General features: G+C 42.4%; 1 protein-coding gene across 2 annotated transcripts in view; it reads right to left on the bottom strand.

The window, feature by feature from the left end:
* Pacrg (parkin coregulated) overlaps positions 1-16,603 on the bottom strand; it is a 353,738-nt gene that overhangs the window by 142,943 nt on the left and 194,192 nt on the right. Inside the window, exon 4 of one of the 2 annotated variants that reach the window (XM_048354410.1) lies at positions 8,570-8,719. The exons of the other annotated variant lie outside the window; for it this stretch is intronic. Within the exon in view, the coding sequence (XP_048210367.1) occupies positions 8,570-8,719 (150 nt within the window). The remainder of the gene's footprint in view (positions 1-8,569; positions 8,720-16,603) is intronic. 2 annotated transcript variants of the gene reach the window in all.

Genomic DNA, 16,603 nt, shown 5'->3' with positions numbered 1-16,603 from the left:
TAAATGGGCATCTTTTTACTCCGTATTCTAATGTCCACAGTGGTCTAGAGGGATCCTCCGAAGCCTGGGAAGCTAGCTAAGGCAGGTGCAGACACTGCCCGCAGCCGCCAAGAAGGCAGAAGAAAGAAGTGGTGTGGCAGGGTCACAGGTGTTACAGGAGCGGCCGCAGGGCTCGAAGCTGGTGGGGGGGGGCTGGCGGGGGGGGGGGATGTTACTGCAATGACTCATCTGTAGCACTGAGTGAGAAGGTGAGCCCAATTTCCTGCAGCAGTCACCGCAGAGTCCTTTCCTACCTTTCCCACCTCCTCCTCTGCCCTGGACAGACACTGTTATCAGCATGGGGCAGGGACACCACATGACGCCGAGTTGTGAGAGCAGTCATGGCGTCCAGCAACCAATGACTGAATGAGGAACACGGGATGTACACAAACACACACACACACACACACACACGCACGCACACACACAGGCACACAGGCACACACACATGCGCACACATGGAGTACTCTTCAACCATAAAAATGAAACTGGGTCTTTTGCAGAGAAATAGATGAAATGGATGGTCAGCATGGTAAAGTCAAGTTCAAAAAGCCAAATATCAAATATTCTCGCATTTAAGTATTCTACCATTCTCTCATAGATCTAAAATGATGATGGTGATGGTGATGATGATGTAGTTAAGGGCAATGAGACTTGAATGTCAAAGGAGGAGTGTCTGGAGGGATTGCTGGAAGGGTGGAGAGGACAGGTAAGGATAATAAGGGGTGAAGAGGTCCCAAGTTCTACCTATCACCTATCGGTCGGCCTGTCTATCTATCTGTCCATCCCCCAATTTATCCATCCATCTATGTAATCTATCACCTATCATTTATGTATCATCTGTCTCTATTCATCTATCTAATCTATCATCAATCATTTATTGATCTATCTATCATCTATCTATCCATCCATTCATCCATCCATCTATCTACCTACCTATCTATTATCTAGCTATACAAGGATAACACATTGGCGCCCACTGACCAGTGTTTGGAAAGGCAGGGAGGAGCAAGGGGGTTGAGGGAATATAGTGTGTACACTGCACACAAGTGTTGGATTATCACATTGAAGTTCACTTCAACTATTGATACACACCGATGTAAAATTTTAGAAAGACCAAGAAATAGAGGTGAAGGCTGTGCACCCCGTTTCCCAGGGAGAACACTTGAGGAGAATGCAAGCTCCCAAGGACTGTGCGATCCGAAGTGCTGGCAGCGCTGGAAGTGAGCTGAACAATCCGGGCTGCTGGGTTGCAGGAGCGGCTGGGCCAGGCTCCCCTGGGAATGCAGCTTACTTTGTTGTCTCCCACCCTCTTTTAAACTTGCCTTAGTTATTTCATGAATAGTGACTATTCAACATAACAATTATACTTGGTGACATTCTTATATTCTCTGCCCAGTCCACAAAGAGACTTTTAAAATGTCATTTGTTGGTGCCAGATTTGCATATCAAGGAAAATGAAAAGGAGACTTTAATTATCAGAAAGCCTACAATAGGTGATATTTTAGGTGATTTTGAAAAGTGCGACTTACGAATTGACAGAATGAAGAGGCCTCGTTCAATTAAAGCTTTAGAAAGCCCTATTTGCTTTCATTCCCAGACTAAGTAAAACTTTCTGTTGCCTAAATAGAAAAGAGTACTGTTTTCTCTTGGGTAAATATCTGCATGCCCATTCATTTGGGGCCCATTTGAGTTTTTAAATACATTAAAGCACATTGTACCAATTTCTTCAGGCATACCTTAAAAGGCTTAACTCAATTGTTGGCAATGTCCAGTTCAGAAATGTGCATTTCCAGCTAGCAAGAGGGAACTGGAAACTATCTGGAATCCAGTCATTCTGCTGCTAGGTCTTGTGGGTGATTTTGGAAGGGGATGGAGGGAGAGAAAACGCACACTTCAAGCATGGTTCTGCCATCAGGTTGAGCCATACATTCATCCAGATGTTCTGACGTCGGCACGTCAGGTGGGAGGGAGGGGAGAACTCCACACAGCAGGAGTTGGGTGAGCTGGCCCATGTCCAGCAACCCCGGGCACTTCTGAGCCCACCACCGCCTTTCCACTGCGGCTTCAGACAGGAACAAGAAGCGATTCCCGGGGCAGGTCTTCTCAGGGAACCTGGGCTTGCGGCTGGGCGGGGGACGGCCCGGCCGTGGTTCACCCGCGATTTGGGGTCCCAGACCGTGGCTGTGCTTTGCTGAGTTGTTCTTCTACAAGGATGGCGTCCCCTCCCCTTGGCCTTCCAAAAGGTTATTTCTCATCCTGAGCCTCGTGGGGAGATTATATCACCTCATCCCTTTGTCCTGAATTCTACCTCTACATGATGATGGCGGTATGCTAAGTAGTCTTTCTTTGGATTTCCAGAACCCAGATCATCTGGTGCCTTCCGACAATATCAGAACTGATGACCTCTCCTGAGTTTTGAGTTCTGTACATCAGCTAACATGAAACATGGAATCTGTTCTGAGTCTGACTCTCCGAAGGATCACATCTGTGCACAGAAAGCCTCGGGACGAACGCCACGAGCTCTAGGTCACTTGGCGCCTCAGTTTCCCAAGATGGAGCGTTAAGGAAATGAGCCCTCCCATCTTTCAGGGAGGCCGGTCCCTGAATAAATCTGGGCCTCTCCCACTGGCTCTCATCTCCGAGGACTGGCCGTGGAGTGGGAGCCGGTGGGCCGCTCCTCGAGTGGGGCCGGCAAGGGCCCGGGATGACTGGGGTGACGCAGGCACTGCAGATAAAACCTGGAGAAGCATGGAAGCTGGCGTAGAGAGATTTAGACGGGGAGGCTGCTCGTACAGAAGCCACCTGCACGCTGAAAGGCCCGCGGGTGCCGGCGGCTGGGCTTTCACCGTCGACGGCGGCGGAGTCCTCTCGCACTCGGGGCCTCACCTTACGTTTAACTCCATCAGCCCTCCTCTGACGTGCACGGCCGGGTCCGGGGGAAGAGCTAAAGCCATCTGGGACAGGAGATGGCACAGTGACGCGTCGCCCAAGCCCATGCGAGGAAGAACCATCGGCGTTTAGGAAAGAGAATTTGCATTGCATTCCTCATCACAGACGTGAGGGACACGTCATTCTTGGCATTCATTCCGGATCCAATCACCTCACCCAGCATATTGATTCTGATGCATTGTCCTCAAAACCACAGAGCCAATCCATAAAGGCAGACGGTACAGAAAGCCGTGCGTACCACACGCACGCCCACCTGCAAAGCAACTTCATTTGCCCTCGGCCATTCATTGCCCCCCCCCCCCAAGTCCAAGCTGAGCCGCCTGCCAGGGTCCACCCGGTGCGCACACGCAGGGCCTCCCTCACCACATCACGCTGCTCTGGGGCAGAGGAGCGCAAGGCGCAAGGCCTGCGCGCACCTGGGCCTGAGAGGTGACGCTCGTCGAAACCCACTCCAGCCTTCTTCAGGTAGATTTCAGTCGAGGCAGGTGCCGGCGTCCCGGGGACGGCCTGGCAGAGCAGCCAAGCGGGAGGGCAGGGCGGAGGGGTGCGGCCCGGGGTCCCCAACGCCCAGGCCACCCACCACGGGCTAGCTAGTTGATAAACTGCAGAGAGGCTCCGAGTCAACGGTCCCTGAACACATTTTGGAGCTGGGTCGTGACACTGGGATTTCATTTAGACCAACCGTGCTAAGTCTGTGTGGAAGAAGTGCTGGAAGAGCCTAGAAACATCAGTGATGATCCAAGTCTGACTTCCCCAAATGTGGAGGTAGTCGTTCTTAATAATTTCCTTAATGAACCAAGATAATTCATTGCTTTCAAATCTAATATATCAAATGATTTCCAAGCAACTTGGAAGCAAATTTTTTCAAAAGGTATTGTGAGACTCAAAATTGTTCAGATTCTCATAGGAAATAAATCTTAATTCCAAGTCAAGCTTAAACTTCCATGAAGAGAAATAACCTTTATACAAATCGATTTTGATATAGAAAAAAACCGAACTTTTTGGCCAAGGCTCACAGAAATCCCTAAGAAATCTTGAATAGGATTGCCTGAGAATGATTAAGCTCTTAGGAGACATTGTTTAAACAAAATATCAGTATGAAATAATTGTTTCTATTTCATAGAGGCTACTTACATTTCAGGTCAAAGACACACTGTACAAATGCCTTAAAATTGAGCAAATATAGTGTATTCTTTTGAAGTATGCATATTCATGTTTCTTAATTTGAATTCGAAGTTTGAAGTCCCATACGTAGATGGGAGAATGGAGGGCTAAGACCCACCGAGGGCAAAAATGCAAGCCATCTGACAAAGCAACTAAAGCAAACAAGGCCTAGGGCCATTGCTCAGGTGGTAGGGCACCCGTGCTGCAAAACAACAACAACAAAACCAAAATCAAGTCTCTTTCATGTATGTTTTAAATTAATCTCTAGGGCTACTTATCCCAGATTTGTATTAGACTATCTTAATGTCTTTGATTTCTACAAGCATGGGGACAGGGTATTTAATTATTTTGTTTAGTTTTTCATATGTCATGGCAGAAATGTAAGCTATTATCTAGCTGGGTTCTGACGCCTGGGTATAAATGTTTCTGGGTAGGGAACGTTTCAGGACTACTGCAGTTAGAAACACAGTGTCCAAATTAAGGAAATGAGTTTTCTGGACAGCTCTGATCTGCTGGCATAGCCTGTATTTTGGCTGTAAATGTTTTAATATCATTTATGGGCTCATGCTTCTCAAATGTAATGCATCACATCATTAATTTTGTAGTTTCATCTCTGAAAGCTTTAAATGGAACATTCCTATTGTCTTAATTTTCTGTAACCTTTAATAACATTTGTGAAAGAACATAGGAAATTGCTATTGGCTCTATGACAAATACATTCTGGGAATATTTTATAGAAACTGCTATCTGTCAGAACAATCACTTGGAGAAGCAGTATGCTTTAGACATCTAAAATTCATTGTTCAAATCCAGAGAATAAGCTCAAACACTTAGAGAACAGTTTGGATCTGCCAGAAAGCACTGTGATCCTGGCTTCTTCATCTGTCTCTGGAAGGCCAATCTTTCAAAAAAAAAAAGTGGCTTTCCCCCCAAACATTAGGTACATATTTGCACTTAAACACTGTGCCAGGAAGGAGATTTGAAAACCATTTATCCTTGAATGAATCCTTATTTGAACACTCACCTGGCATTTGGCCATCAGAGGCAGATGGAGCCTTCCAAGCTAAGGGATTGATTGACAGCTGGTGAGACCAGGAGGCAGAGCCTCCTTCCCGGGTACAGAAGGGACATGATGCTGATAGTCACCCAGTGCAGTGTCCAAGATCCCACACAGCACCTACAACCACCTAGCCATGTTGCGGTATAACTGTTTATATAGAATTATTGTCTTTTTATATACGATCACACATTTGTGTAACACTGAATATGTACATAATAAATGTGCAATAATAATGATGGCTATCTTATTTAACCCAGAGTTAAGGCCAGGCTCCCTAAGAAGGACTATGGTCCGTAATTTTCATTCTAGTCTTTATGAAAAGTTGTCATTATATGACGCTATCATTTGGGTATTAAGTCACTCCCCTCAAAAGGCTTGTGTATTGAAGAGCTGGCTCCAGGTTGGTAGCACTACTTGTGGGCACTCTGGGATATTTCTGAGCTGGAGGTCACCGTGGGTGTGTACGTGGAGGCAGTCTTGTCCTGGGTTCCTGTCTCCCTCTGCCCTCCCCTCCGGCCACACAGGAAGTTCTGCCTCAGCAGTGGCCCAGAATCAACAGAGGATGCTAGATTGAATCCTGGACAGCAAAGGATTATGGACTGAAACCACTGAAACCACAGGCCAACACAAATCCTGTCAGCTTAAGCTGTTTATGTCAGGTAACCCGTCTTAACTACAATGGGTCTCAACACAAACATTTGGTGTAGATGAAACTTAAGACCCAGGAAGTTAAACATTTTGTGTAAGGTCACATTACAGCTCCACTTACTCCAAAATGTTCCTCTTTATGCTATACGACAGTCCACATCTTACATTTATCTGAAGATGTTTTCACTAGAGAACAACGAAACCCCGTGAACAATGTTATTTCTCAATAAAACACAAAGCCACTTATTTTCTTATACACAAGAAGCAGCTCATGGGCTGGACGCCTGTCATGGATGGACGTCATATGCTCATCAGTGGCGAGGAAGCATCGCCCATGCCCCGAACCGTGCTGCCTTGCTTCTATTCCAGGCCTGTGCCCTGAAAAGGCAGCAGGGCTGGTGCTTCTCGTCGTGGGTGATTACTGAAAGGTTCATCCGGTTCCCTGACTGCTGGACCCCCAAGTGTTTTACATTAAAACAGGACAGGCATTGTAAAGAAGATCAGACACTAGAACTAAGCTAATGTTTGCACTTCAAGGGGACAGAATGAAGGACAGGGTTGATACATTTGAAAGAATATCTTCTCTCTCTCGCTCTCTCTCCTTCCTCTCTCTTTCTCTCTCTTTCTTCTTTCTGTCATTTCTATCTGGTCTCATTCCAAAAAGGATTTTGTGGTGGGAACTTGAAAGAAATATATTTGAATCTGAGTTTAACAAGACATTGATTTACATAAAAGACAGGGAAAAGAGGAAATGAAATACAGAGACCTGAAATTGTTACCAAGTATATTGACATTTAGGTTGAGTTCTATATACTGTGTTTTTCTGGTGTGGTTTTTAGTTCGTAAATAATTATATCTGTTACTAAAGAAGTTTGCTTAAATAAAATAATTATGGTTCTCTGAGTATAGCTTCTAGAATCATGAAGCAGGACTTTTTAAACCACTATTATAGCAAAGTTATTTTCCTGGTAAAAATACCACTTGGCCTGCAAATCCTACGATGAGCTTATTCTGGCAGAATTGGACCTAGGATAATTCAGTAACTTGGAGAAAGCCTTTGAGCTTTCACAGCCAGAGTTACAGGTTTGTAATAGGACCCTCTGAAAATACAGCATGGTACCATGGCATTTTAGTGACAGGCTTCTGAGATAAGGGAAAAAGGAAGCCCAAACTAATATTTTTTCCTCATATGTCAGAAAATGGTAGGCAGAAAAAATAGTTCGAACATAGAATTCCTGATGGATGTGTTGAGAACTGTTCCCAAAGAGTTAGCTGTGTTTGGGATCAGTTGAGGCCTGTAATGTCGACCCCAAATTTCTCAACAAGGACATATGGATTTAAACACAGTGAATGAACTCAAGGTTCTTTTTGTAAACCATAACTATACACAGTCTTTTCTACAGTTGCACAGATGTTCAATCCTGCTATCTGGTAAAATATGAATTATGAATGCAGAATATTTATTTCACATAAAGCATGAATGCTCTCTAAAGTATTAAGTTTTGAGGATTAAAGACTCAAAAGACTAAAAGCCAGCTTTTAGTTTCTTAGGAGCATCTCTGCCAGTTACTTTAGCAATCAAGTTCTTACAAGCCTTCCTGACCGTCCATAGCCTCTGCTTCGAGTCCTTTCTACTGAGTACGTACCATATTAAGCATATAATTAGGTACCACAGTGAAAGAGTTTCTGAGAATTCCATAACATGATTGTCTGAGCATTACATCTGAAGCAGACTTAATAGCAATTTAGTCATAATAGTGATTCAAAACAACAGGTTTGTCTGTGCAGGGACCATCCCACATTCTCTGCTTTGTGTTTGATTCTTTCCTCTTGTATGCACAGCAAGCAGATCATGTTGCAAAAAGCCCATGTAGCATTGCACTAAATTATCAACTTGCTTACAAGCCTGTCAGAAATGAACTTCAACTGTTGACTTATCCCATGCGCATGAGAAATATGGAGCTTGAGAGTTGGCAACAATAAACGAAACTATATTTACACAGATTCAAGCAAACCACACTACCACAAACAGAACATGCCGATGGCTAATGGATGGGTGATCGATCGCAAACGTACTTTGTAGGATAAACAGATTCATCTGAATTTGTCTTATTTTCCAAAGCTTATAGAGTAATATTTTTCCAAAGATAAATGTACCAGCATACATGTTTCAATCAGTACTTCCCAACCATAAGTAACTACAAATTATTAATGACAAACTTTTCAATAATTAGCAATTATCAAGTAAAAGGAATTGTTTCTTTTATCAGAAATGGGAGAGCAAGTATTAAAATGATCACATCCATCTACAAGATTTCAATAGTGCCTTGGTAAATCAATTTTTTTAAAAAGTCAACCCAAATTTCAGAAAGGTAGAATTACTATTAAGAAAAGGGACAAGCTCAAAGCCTATATTCAAAGAGCATTAACAAAAAACACCTTGACAATTGAATTACCAGGAGTCTGTGGAAGTGCTTCACAGTGTAGTGGTTAGGAAACTGCGTCAGAGGAGTAATAAATGAAATTGGCAATTGTACTGTTTCTCCTGGGAGCCACAGAAAGCGTGAGAGTGTGCTGTTTAGAGCTTCAATTGCATGGGGGTTTATACGAAATGACAAGTCCTAAGTGCGTTGCTTATTAACTCTACTTCACACCACGCCCTTATTTTAGTGCTTAAAAGACCTTTAGGCTCCTGGGATGACTCACCATTCATGTTCTTAAAGATGTTCAGGATGGGGAGAATTTGTCGGTAGTAGGGCACCAAAGCCTCGCCCACCATCTCAGCGGACACGATCAGATGCTGGAGGACTTTGAGTGTGACGCAGATGACTTGTCGATTCCGGAGGTTCAAGGCATCTAGACAGCAGAAAGTGAACAGGCAGAAAGTACTAAGCATGCGTTCTGAAATGTGGACGCTAGGCTGTTTCAAGGATGCATTTAATTACACAGTGTTCGCCCGGGGATCACCAACCAGCCCGGGACGGCAGCTCTGAAGGGCACATTCCAGACCCAGCGCAGGAAGCAGTGTCGTACGCCATTACTAATGATTTCCCAGCTTGAATGAGTTCATCACCAAACCTAAGGATGCAGCTCGCTTTCCCTTCAGAGAAGAGGCAGATGGTCTGAGAGGGAGCAGAAGGCTGTGGCTTTAGAGGGTGCAGGGCAGATTGGCAGTAGATACATTTTTAGGCAATCATCTCTTTCTTTGGACAGTCCATGCCCTTCTTTTTTAAAAAAAGTATTTACTTCATTGTTATTATAGAGGTAATGTACAGAGGGATTACAATGACATGAGTCAGGTAATGAGAATGTGTCCTTTTTCTACAGTATCTTGTTCCCTCTCTCTCTCCAGTCCCTCCTTCCTTTCTCCACCCATAAACTGTGTCCAGTGAGTTCCACTGCTGCACTTTTTCACCCATTTTTCTTCCCATTCTGTCCCCTTCCCCCCTCTGAATATATACACTGGAATACACCATACATAGGATAAAGAAGACAGAATCATCAAAAATGAAAACTAAGAACTAGAAAAGAGAGGTCTGTTATTTCCATCTATCAGAGTTTCTTTCAGCATGCAAATTATTTGATCTAAATATGAAGAGGTATGTAGGCTTTGCACCTTTGTATTTCTCTCTTAAGAGTATCCTCCTTTGGTTGCATTGTATATGAGTATCTAGAATCTTGTACCATTTACCATATCCTGGTGCATTTTAGATCTAATTTCCGTATATCAGAGAGAACATGTGCCATTTGTCTCTGATCTTGGCTTACCTCAGTTAACATGATTTGTTCTAGTCCTGTCCATTTCCCTGCAAATGCCATTACTTTATTATTTCTAATAGCTGTGTGGAATTCCATTGCGTAGAGGCAGCACACGTTTTGGATCCACTCATCTACTGTGGGGCATCTGAGTTGTTTCCATGTCTTGGCCACTGTGAACAGTGCAGCAATGAACATGGATGTGCAGGAGCTTTGTCATATCCTGGCTCATCGTGTTCTGGGTAGATGCCCAGGAGTGGTGGCTGGGTCACAGGGAAGATCTATGTTTAGCACTCTGGGAACCCCCAGACTGCTGTTCACAGCCATTGTACTGGTTTACATTCCTACCAACAGTGCAGTAGGCTTCCTTTCTCCCCACACTCCCACCAACATGTGTTGTTTGAATTCACGATGTTCGCTAATCTAACTGGGGTGAGATGGAATCTCAGAGTTGTTTTGATCTGCCTTTCCTTTATGGCCAGGGATCAATCCATGCAGTTCTTAAAGCCATTAGCAGAGAACAACACATGACTTTGGAAGGCTGGCTGAGGAAGACTGCCGTGCGGAGGAACTACAGGCTGGTTCACAAGACCATGACTATTCTTGGTAGACCATGAACAGATCATAGACTGTATTAAAGAGCAGTTCTGAGTGCAAAACAGCAAGCTGTACTTCAGAAGAAGAACAAGACACAATTCGCCAGGTAATTTGGGAGACTTCGCTGCCGGCGCTGAAGGTGGTCATTTGCTTAGGTGGGAATTAGGATCTGCCTCTGGCTGAGTGGACTTGGCCTCCTCACTAACACTTTCCTGGCCCTCTTCCACTTCTTAGTGAAAAGGAGTGACATAATCCTAAAGCATGTGTTACTGACAGAGGGAAAATGGCAACCAAAAGAGATATCACTTTGGTGAATGCAGCTGTAAGAAGTTTTGGCCTCACAACTCCTCATCCTATTTGCAAAAGTTCTAGTCTTGCCAGCAGCTCAAATTCAGTGTATACGAAAGATAAATTTCCCTCAGGGAGGGAATTGCAGCCTCTGACAGGAAGGAGAGACCCTAAGCAGTGCTGTCATTGCAAACAGGTCTGTGGGACAGGGCGGGCGCAGACCGCACACGTAGCTATAAGAGGGGGAATGAGTGGTCCTCACCGGCTCCTAGAAGATAGGTGTGCTTATCAGGAGATAGCACCTCAGATTGTCCTATCAAAGTCACACAGAATCAGATTTGGGGGATCTGGGTTTGTTTTTGTTTTTTGTCTTTTCCCCCTGGCTCCCCTCCCCTCCTTGCCTCTTAAAAAGGACTCACAACACGCAGGTAAGAATTTCAGGAATTGTGTAATGAGGGGTGGTGAGATATGGAAACCACGTGTAAATGCTCACTGCATGCCTCCCGTCAAAACAGGAGTGCGGTGGGTGTGCAGAGTTCTCACGCCCCTGTGCAGGGGTGGTGTCAAAAAGGCCTCTGTGGACACAGCAGAGTCGCCAGTGGGAAGTCAGCGGTGTCTGAACGCGGCGACAGCAGAAAGGAGGCTACGGCTTAATGCCTTCGAGTACTGGCTTACCAGGCTCTCCCTTTAGAGGGAGCATTCTAACTAGACGACTAAACAGCCTAGTGTGTATCTAGCTAAACCAGTGTTATAGTTTTGATATATAGAATATAGTGATCAAGGAATAACTCTGATGTACATTTATGAACAATTATTATTTTTTAGTTAGGTTTATACCTATATGTATAGGTACTTAATCATGGGGGTACTTTGGTGATCTCTCTGAATACAGATAGTTATTAAATTAACTAATATGGACCTGACATCCTACTGAAATGTTATGACCCACAATTAAATTTTCCTCTTATTGGCAGCTGAAATGGAAGGCTATGAGCTCCTGGATGACCAGGTACTGGCTTTGACATGTCCACAGTGGCTGAGAGATAAATCTGAATGTAGAGGAATGTCTGTGTGTGTGTGTGTGTGTGTGTATGTGTGTGCGTACACGTGTGCACTCACATATGTGCATGTAACACACTGGGCTACTACTGGGGCTTGAGCACAGGACCTTATGCTCTTACATAGCTTTTTTTCCCTCCTTCAATGTTGGTGCTCTATCATCTGAGCCACAACTACCATCTGGCCTTTTGCTAGTTAATTGGAAATAAGAGTCTTGGATTTGTCTGCCTGAGCTGGCTTCAAACAGCAATCCTCAGATCTCAGCCTCCTGAGTAGCAAGGATTACAGGGGTAGCCACCAGCGCCCAGGAGGGATTTCCTTCCTTCCTTCCTTCCTTCCTTCCTTCCTTCCTTCCTTCCTTCCTTCCCTCCCTGTCTCCGTTTCCTTCTTTCGTTCTTTCTCTTTCTTTTTTAGTACTGTGTATTTCCACATCCGTTTCTGTATTTTCTTCTGAATTCTTGAGGAACTTACATATAACATTAAGTTGGAAGTCTTTTTGTTCTTATTGTCCCAATGGAATTAAAGAAAGGTGATTTTTTTTTGAGAAAAAAGTTCTTTTCCTTTGAAAAAGTATGTTAACAGATATAAAGAGAATACGACTTTGTAGCTTGAAAGAAGAGAAAGGTGTTTATTCTTGTGTTGATGGGCTCGAAAGCTATTGTCAGGATGAAAGTGAAGACTCTGAATTCAAGATTGAAGGTTTTGAAAAGGTTTTGAACATGAGGACTCCGCTGACATCCCGGAACCTTTCTATTGAGAAAATGGGGTTTCTATTGTGCAGCTTGCCGCCTTCAGGTACAATCAACAAGGCAGAGCTTACAGATAGACAGAAATTGCTGAAGAATAAGGAAATAATAATTTGAAGTCAAAGTGGCAAAATTTATTCATCTTAAATGGTTTAAACGACATGTACAGATTTCATGGATCTAACACCCATGATTGCTATGACATTCGGCAAAGTGAGAGCATTTTCTACCATTAGAGATGGTTTGCTACAAGGGAGTTAGACAACAAATATTTCCACTGGTTTCTCTTTTTAAAACCAGAAAAACCAAGCCAAATGAAAAGCAAATAATGAATTCCATAACATATTTTGACACTTGTTATAAGCATTAATATCCTTAATGTAAAAATAGCTACCATCATCCAATAAAAGAATGAATCTTCTCACTAAAAAATGGGCTAAAGATAGTAGCTAGTGCACAAGCCAATGAACAATTAATGTTCTAGATGGTTCAGATACATTAGTAATTAATATGCACTATCACTTTATATTTTAAAATGGTAGCAAAACGTTGAAAATTTAACACTCAAAAAAAAAAAAGAAGCAGGTTTGGGGAAAGAAGCACCCTCATAGAAGCATATTATAAATCTTTCCCATCTTTCAGGCAATAATATGCCTGAAAACCAAACAAATCTGTGTAACACTTAATCCAGCAATGTTGAGGGGCTTCTGTCTCAGGCTGAATGGAGAGTGCATGGAGCTAAATGAAATAAATAGTATTACTTGTAGCTAGAAGAGACCTAAATATTCCAGTAACAATAATTGCTTAAGTAAAATGCAGAATATCTATACAGTAGAAAATTACACAACAATTAGTTATCTACTAGGAAAAATAAACAAGAAAATGTTCATGAAGTACACATGAATAGATTCTAAAACACATTTTCATGGTGGTCTTATCTTACAGAATAGAATATAAACAGAAAAAAATGATGACTATTTATACTTAGATGCTAAGCACAGGGAATTTCTTTCATAAGCCTGTGATGGAGACAGGACTTGGTTTCTTTACATCCAAGACAGTGCTTGCCAACAAATTCTATCGACTCTTTCTGCATCCGTGCATGACCAGCCTCTTAAGTAGCTGGGATTACAGGCATGAGGCACTGTGCTCAGCGGTCTGAATTTGCTTTTTAAGAAAAATTGTGCAAGATAGGAATTTTTTTAAAAAGTGGGTCTGGAGGGATTTTTTTTCTCAAATTTTTATTATCAAAGTGATGTACAGAGAGGTTACAGTTTCATACGTTGGGCATTGGGTACATTTCTTGTACTGTTTGTTACCTTGTCCCTCATGCCCCCCTCCCTCCCCCCCTTTCCCTCCGCCCCCCCAGGTGTTCAGATCACTTACACCACACAGTTTTGCAAGTATTGCTTTTGTAGTTATTTCTCTTTCTTTACCCTGTGTCTCTCAAATTTGGTATTCCCTTTGAATTTCCTATTTCCAATACCAATAAACACGGTTTCCAATATACTCAGATAAGATTATAGAGATAGTGTAGGTACAACCATAGGAAGGTGATACAAGAACATCATCAATAATAGAAACTACACATACACATAGGACTTTGAAAGTAGTTACAACTGTGACATATCAATTGTTTCCATAACATGGATTTCATTTCACTTAGCATCATCTTATGTGTTCCTAAGGGTATAGCTATTGGGCCTTGTGATGCTCTGCTATGGCTTGCCTAAGCCTTTACTAATTATTCCCAATAAGGGAGGCCATAGAGTCCATGTTTCTTTGGGTCTGGCTCACTTCACTTAGTATAACTTTTTCCAAGTCCTTCCATTTCCGTACAAATGGAACAATGTCATTCTTTCTGATAGAGGCATAAAATTCCATTGTGTATATTACCACATTTTCCTGATCCATTCATCTATGGAGGGGCATCTGGGTTGGTTCCAGATTCTCGCTATGACAAATTGTGCTGCGATGAACATTGTTGTGCTGGTGGCATTACTGTGATTTTGTTTGTGGGCTTTTGGATAGATACCCAACAGTGGGGCTGCTGGGTCATAGGGGAGTTCTATATTGAGCCTTCTGAGGAATCTCCATACTGCTTGCCAGAGTGGCTGAACCAGTTTACATTCCCACCAACAATGAAGTAGGGTTCCCTTTTGGCCACATCCCCTCCAACAATTGTTATTATTAGTTTTCTTGATATATGACATTCTTGCTGGGGTGAGATGGAATCTCAATGTTGTTTTGATTTGCATTTCCTTTATGGCCAGTGATGTAGAGCATTTTTTCATATGTCTGTTGGCCATTCTCATTTCCTCATCAGAGAAGTTTCTTTGTAGGTCTTTAGCCCACTTGATGAGGGGGCTATTGGTTCTTTGCGGTTTTGTTTTGGAAGAAGGTAATTTTTTTAGTTCTGCATATATTTTAGAGATGAGGCCTTTGTCTGTTGAATGTCCGGTAAAGATCTTCTCACAGTCTGTGGGCTTTCTGTTTATCTTGCGAGCTATGTCCTTTGCCGTGCAGAAGCTCTGCAGTTTGATGCAGTCCCATTTGTCCAACCTTTCTTTGATTTGTAGCCTTTCAGGGTCTTTGTTAAGGAAGTTCTGTCCTGTGCCAAGGAGCCCAAGTGTTTCTCCTACTCCTTCCTTTAGTGTTTTCAGGGTGCCTGTTTTGATTTCAAGGTCTTTAATCCATTTGGAATTGATTTTGGTGCAGGGTGATATATAAGGATCTAGTTTTAGTTTGTTGCATGTGTTGAGCCAGTTTTGCCAGCACCACTTGTTAAAGAGGCTATCTTTCTTCCATACTATTGTTTTAGCTCCTTTATCAAAGATTAAGTAGGCGTAGTTTTGTGGGTTCAATTCTGGGTCTTCAATTCTGTTCCATTGGTCTTCAGGCCTGTTCCGGTGCCAATACCAAGCTGTTTTTATTACTATAGCTTTATAATACAGCTTGAAGTTGGGTATTGTAATTCATGGAGGGATTTTTTATTACTGATTGGATTTCATTTGCTATTTCCTTTTGTGTTTGAGATTTTTTCTCATTTTTCTGGTGTTAGTTATGATAAATGTAACTTGCTAATTACCTCAAAATTTAAAATTTTTCAGAATTGACATTACTCTTAATATCTTTGGGGAATTTTCAATGTGTCTGTGAGACTTTGTGACATTTCCTACGCTGTATATTCCCCAAATCAGTTATTTCTACTTTTTCTTACTTTTATTTTGAGTTTGTCAAATACTTATCAATTTTATTAGCAATCAATCATTTAGTTACTGGTTCTTCCAATTACATATTTTTTTTTATTTCATGATTTCTAACCTGACACTCTTCCTTCGGTTTTCTTGAGGTATTCTATAATTATCAAATATGGACATGTAGTTGGCTATATTTTTTCCTTATTGAAACATCTAGTACCATATACATATATATATAAGTATATACAAACATATATATGTATATATATTTCTAAATAATAATACTAGCACTATTTTTGAGACAGACTCATAGTCCAGGCTGAATTCTGGGATTATAGACATGTGCCACTATACCTGCCTTCTCTAATGAATGTTTTTTTAACATATCACATGTAGTAAATACTTTAACATAGTCTTCATAATATTCTTATGGTTTTTAATGCAAATTTCTTATGACATTTTTGTTATTATGCAGCTAACATACTTTCTAATTAATTATGATTTCTTATTTGGCTCAGGGGCCATTTAGAAGCATGATTTAATTTCACAATAGATAGAAATATTCTGCTTTAAAAGATGCTTTCTAATTGAAGTTGCATTTGGTCTACTAATGTGTGTTCTAGGTTCTCATCCTCCGGAGTTTTGAGAGACCTGCCTTCTGTCTTGGTTCATCTCACGAATGCTCTGTGTGGTCTTGCAGTGCTTTGGGGCAGAGTTGAGCCAGCACTGCAAGCCCAGGCCTGGTTCCGGTTCTGATCCCAGCACCTGGAAATGTCCCTCGACTCTCCTTGCCCTCCACTGTGTCGCAGGAGGGGTGAGAACCAGGGGCCGGCTTCCCAAGGTTGTTGAAGGACTGACCAGAGTTCCACACAACTCCTAGCCCATTGAAGGCTTTCCGACTGAAGCAGCCGTGGTGGTTCGGTTTTTGTTACAGTGGGAACTTTGACATAATCTTTTGGTTACTGACCTGCCAATTAGGAAAAAGAAAGTAGCTTGCAACTCGTATTAACAATAGCAGTAAATCTGAGACAATAAAAACCACATTAAAATTGATCACACCTAGAACATTACTTCTATTCATCGCCCACCGAATG

The sequence above is a fragment of the Perognathus longimembris genome, chromosome 9, assembly GCF_023159225.1.
Source record: "Perognathus longimembris pacificus isolate PPM17 chromosome 9, ASM2315922v1, whole genome shotgun sequence".
Taxonomy (NCBI): Eukaryota; Metazoa; Chordata; class Mammalia; order Rodentia; family Heteromyidae; genus Perognathus; species Perognathus longimembris.
Note: the sequence above shows the minus strand (reverse complement) of the source record. Positions and strands in the feature narration are given on the sequence as shown.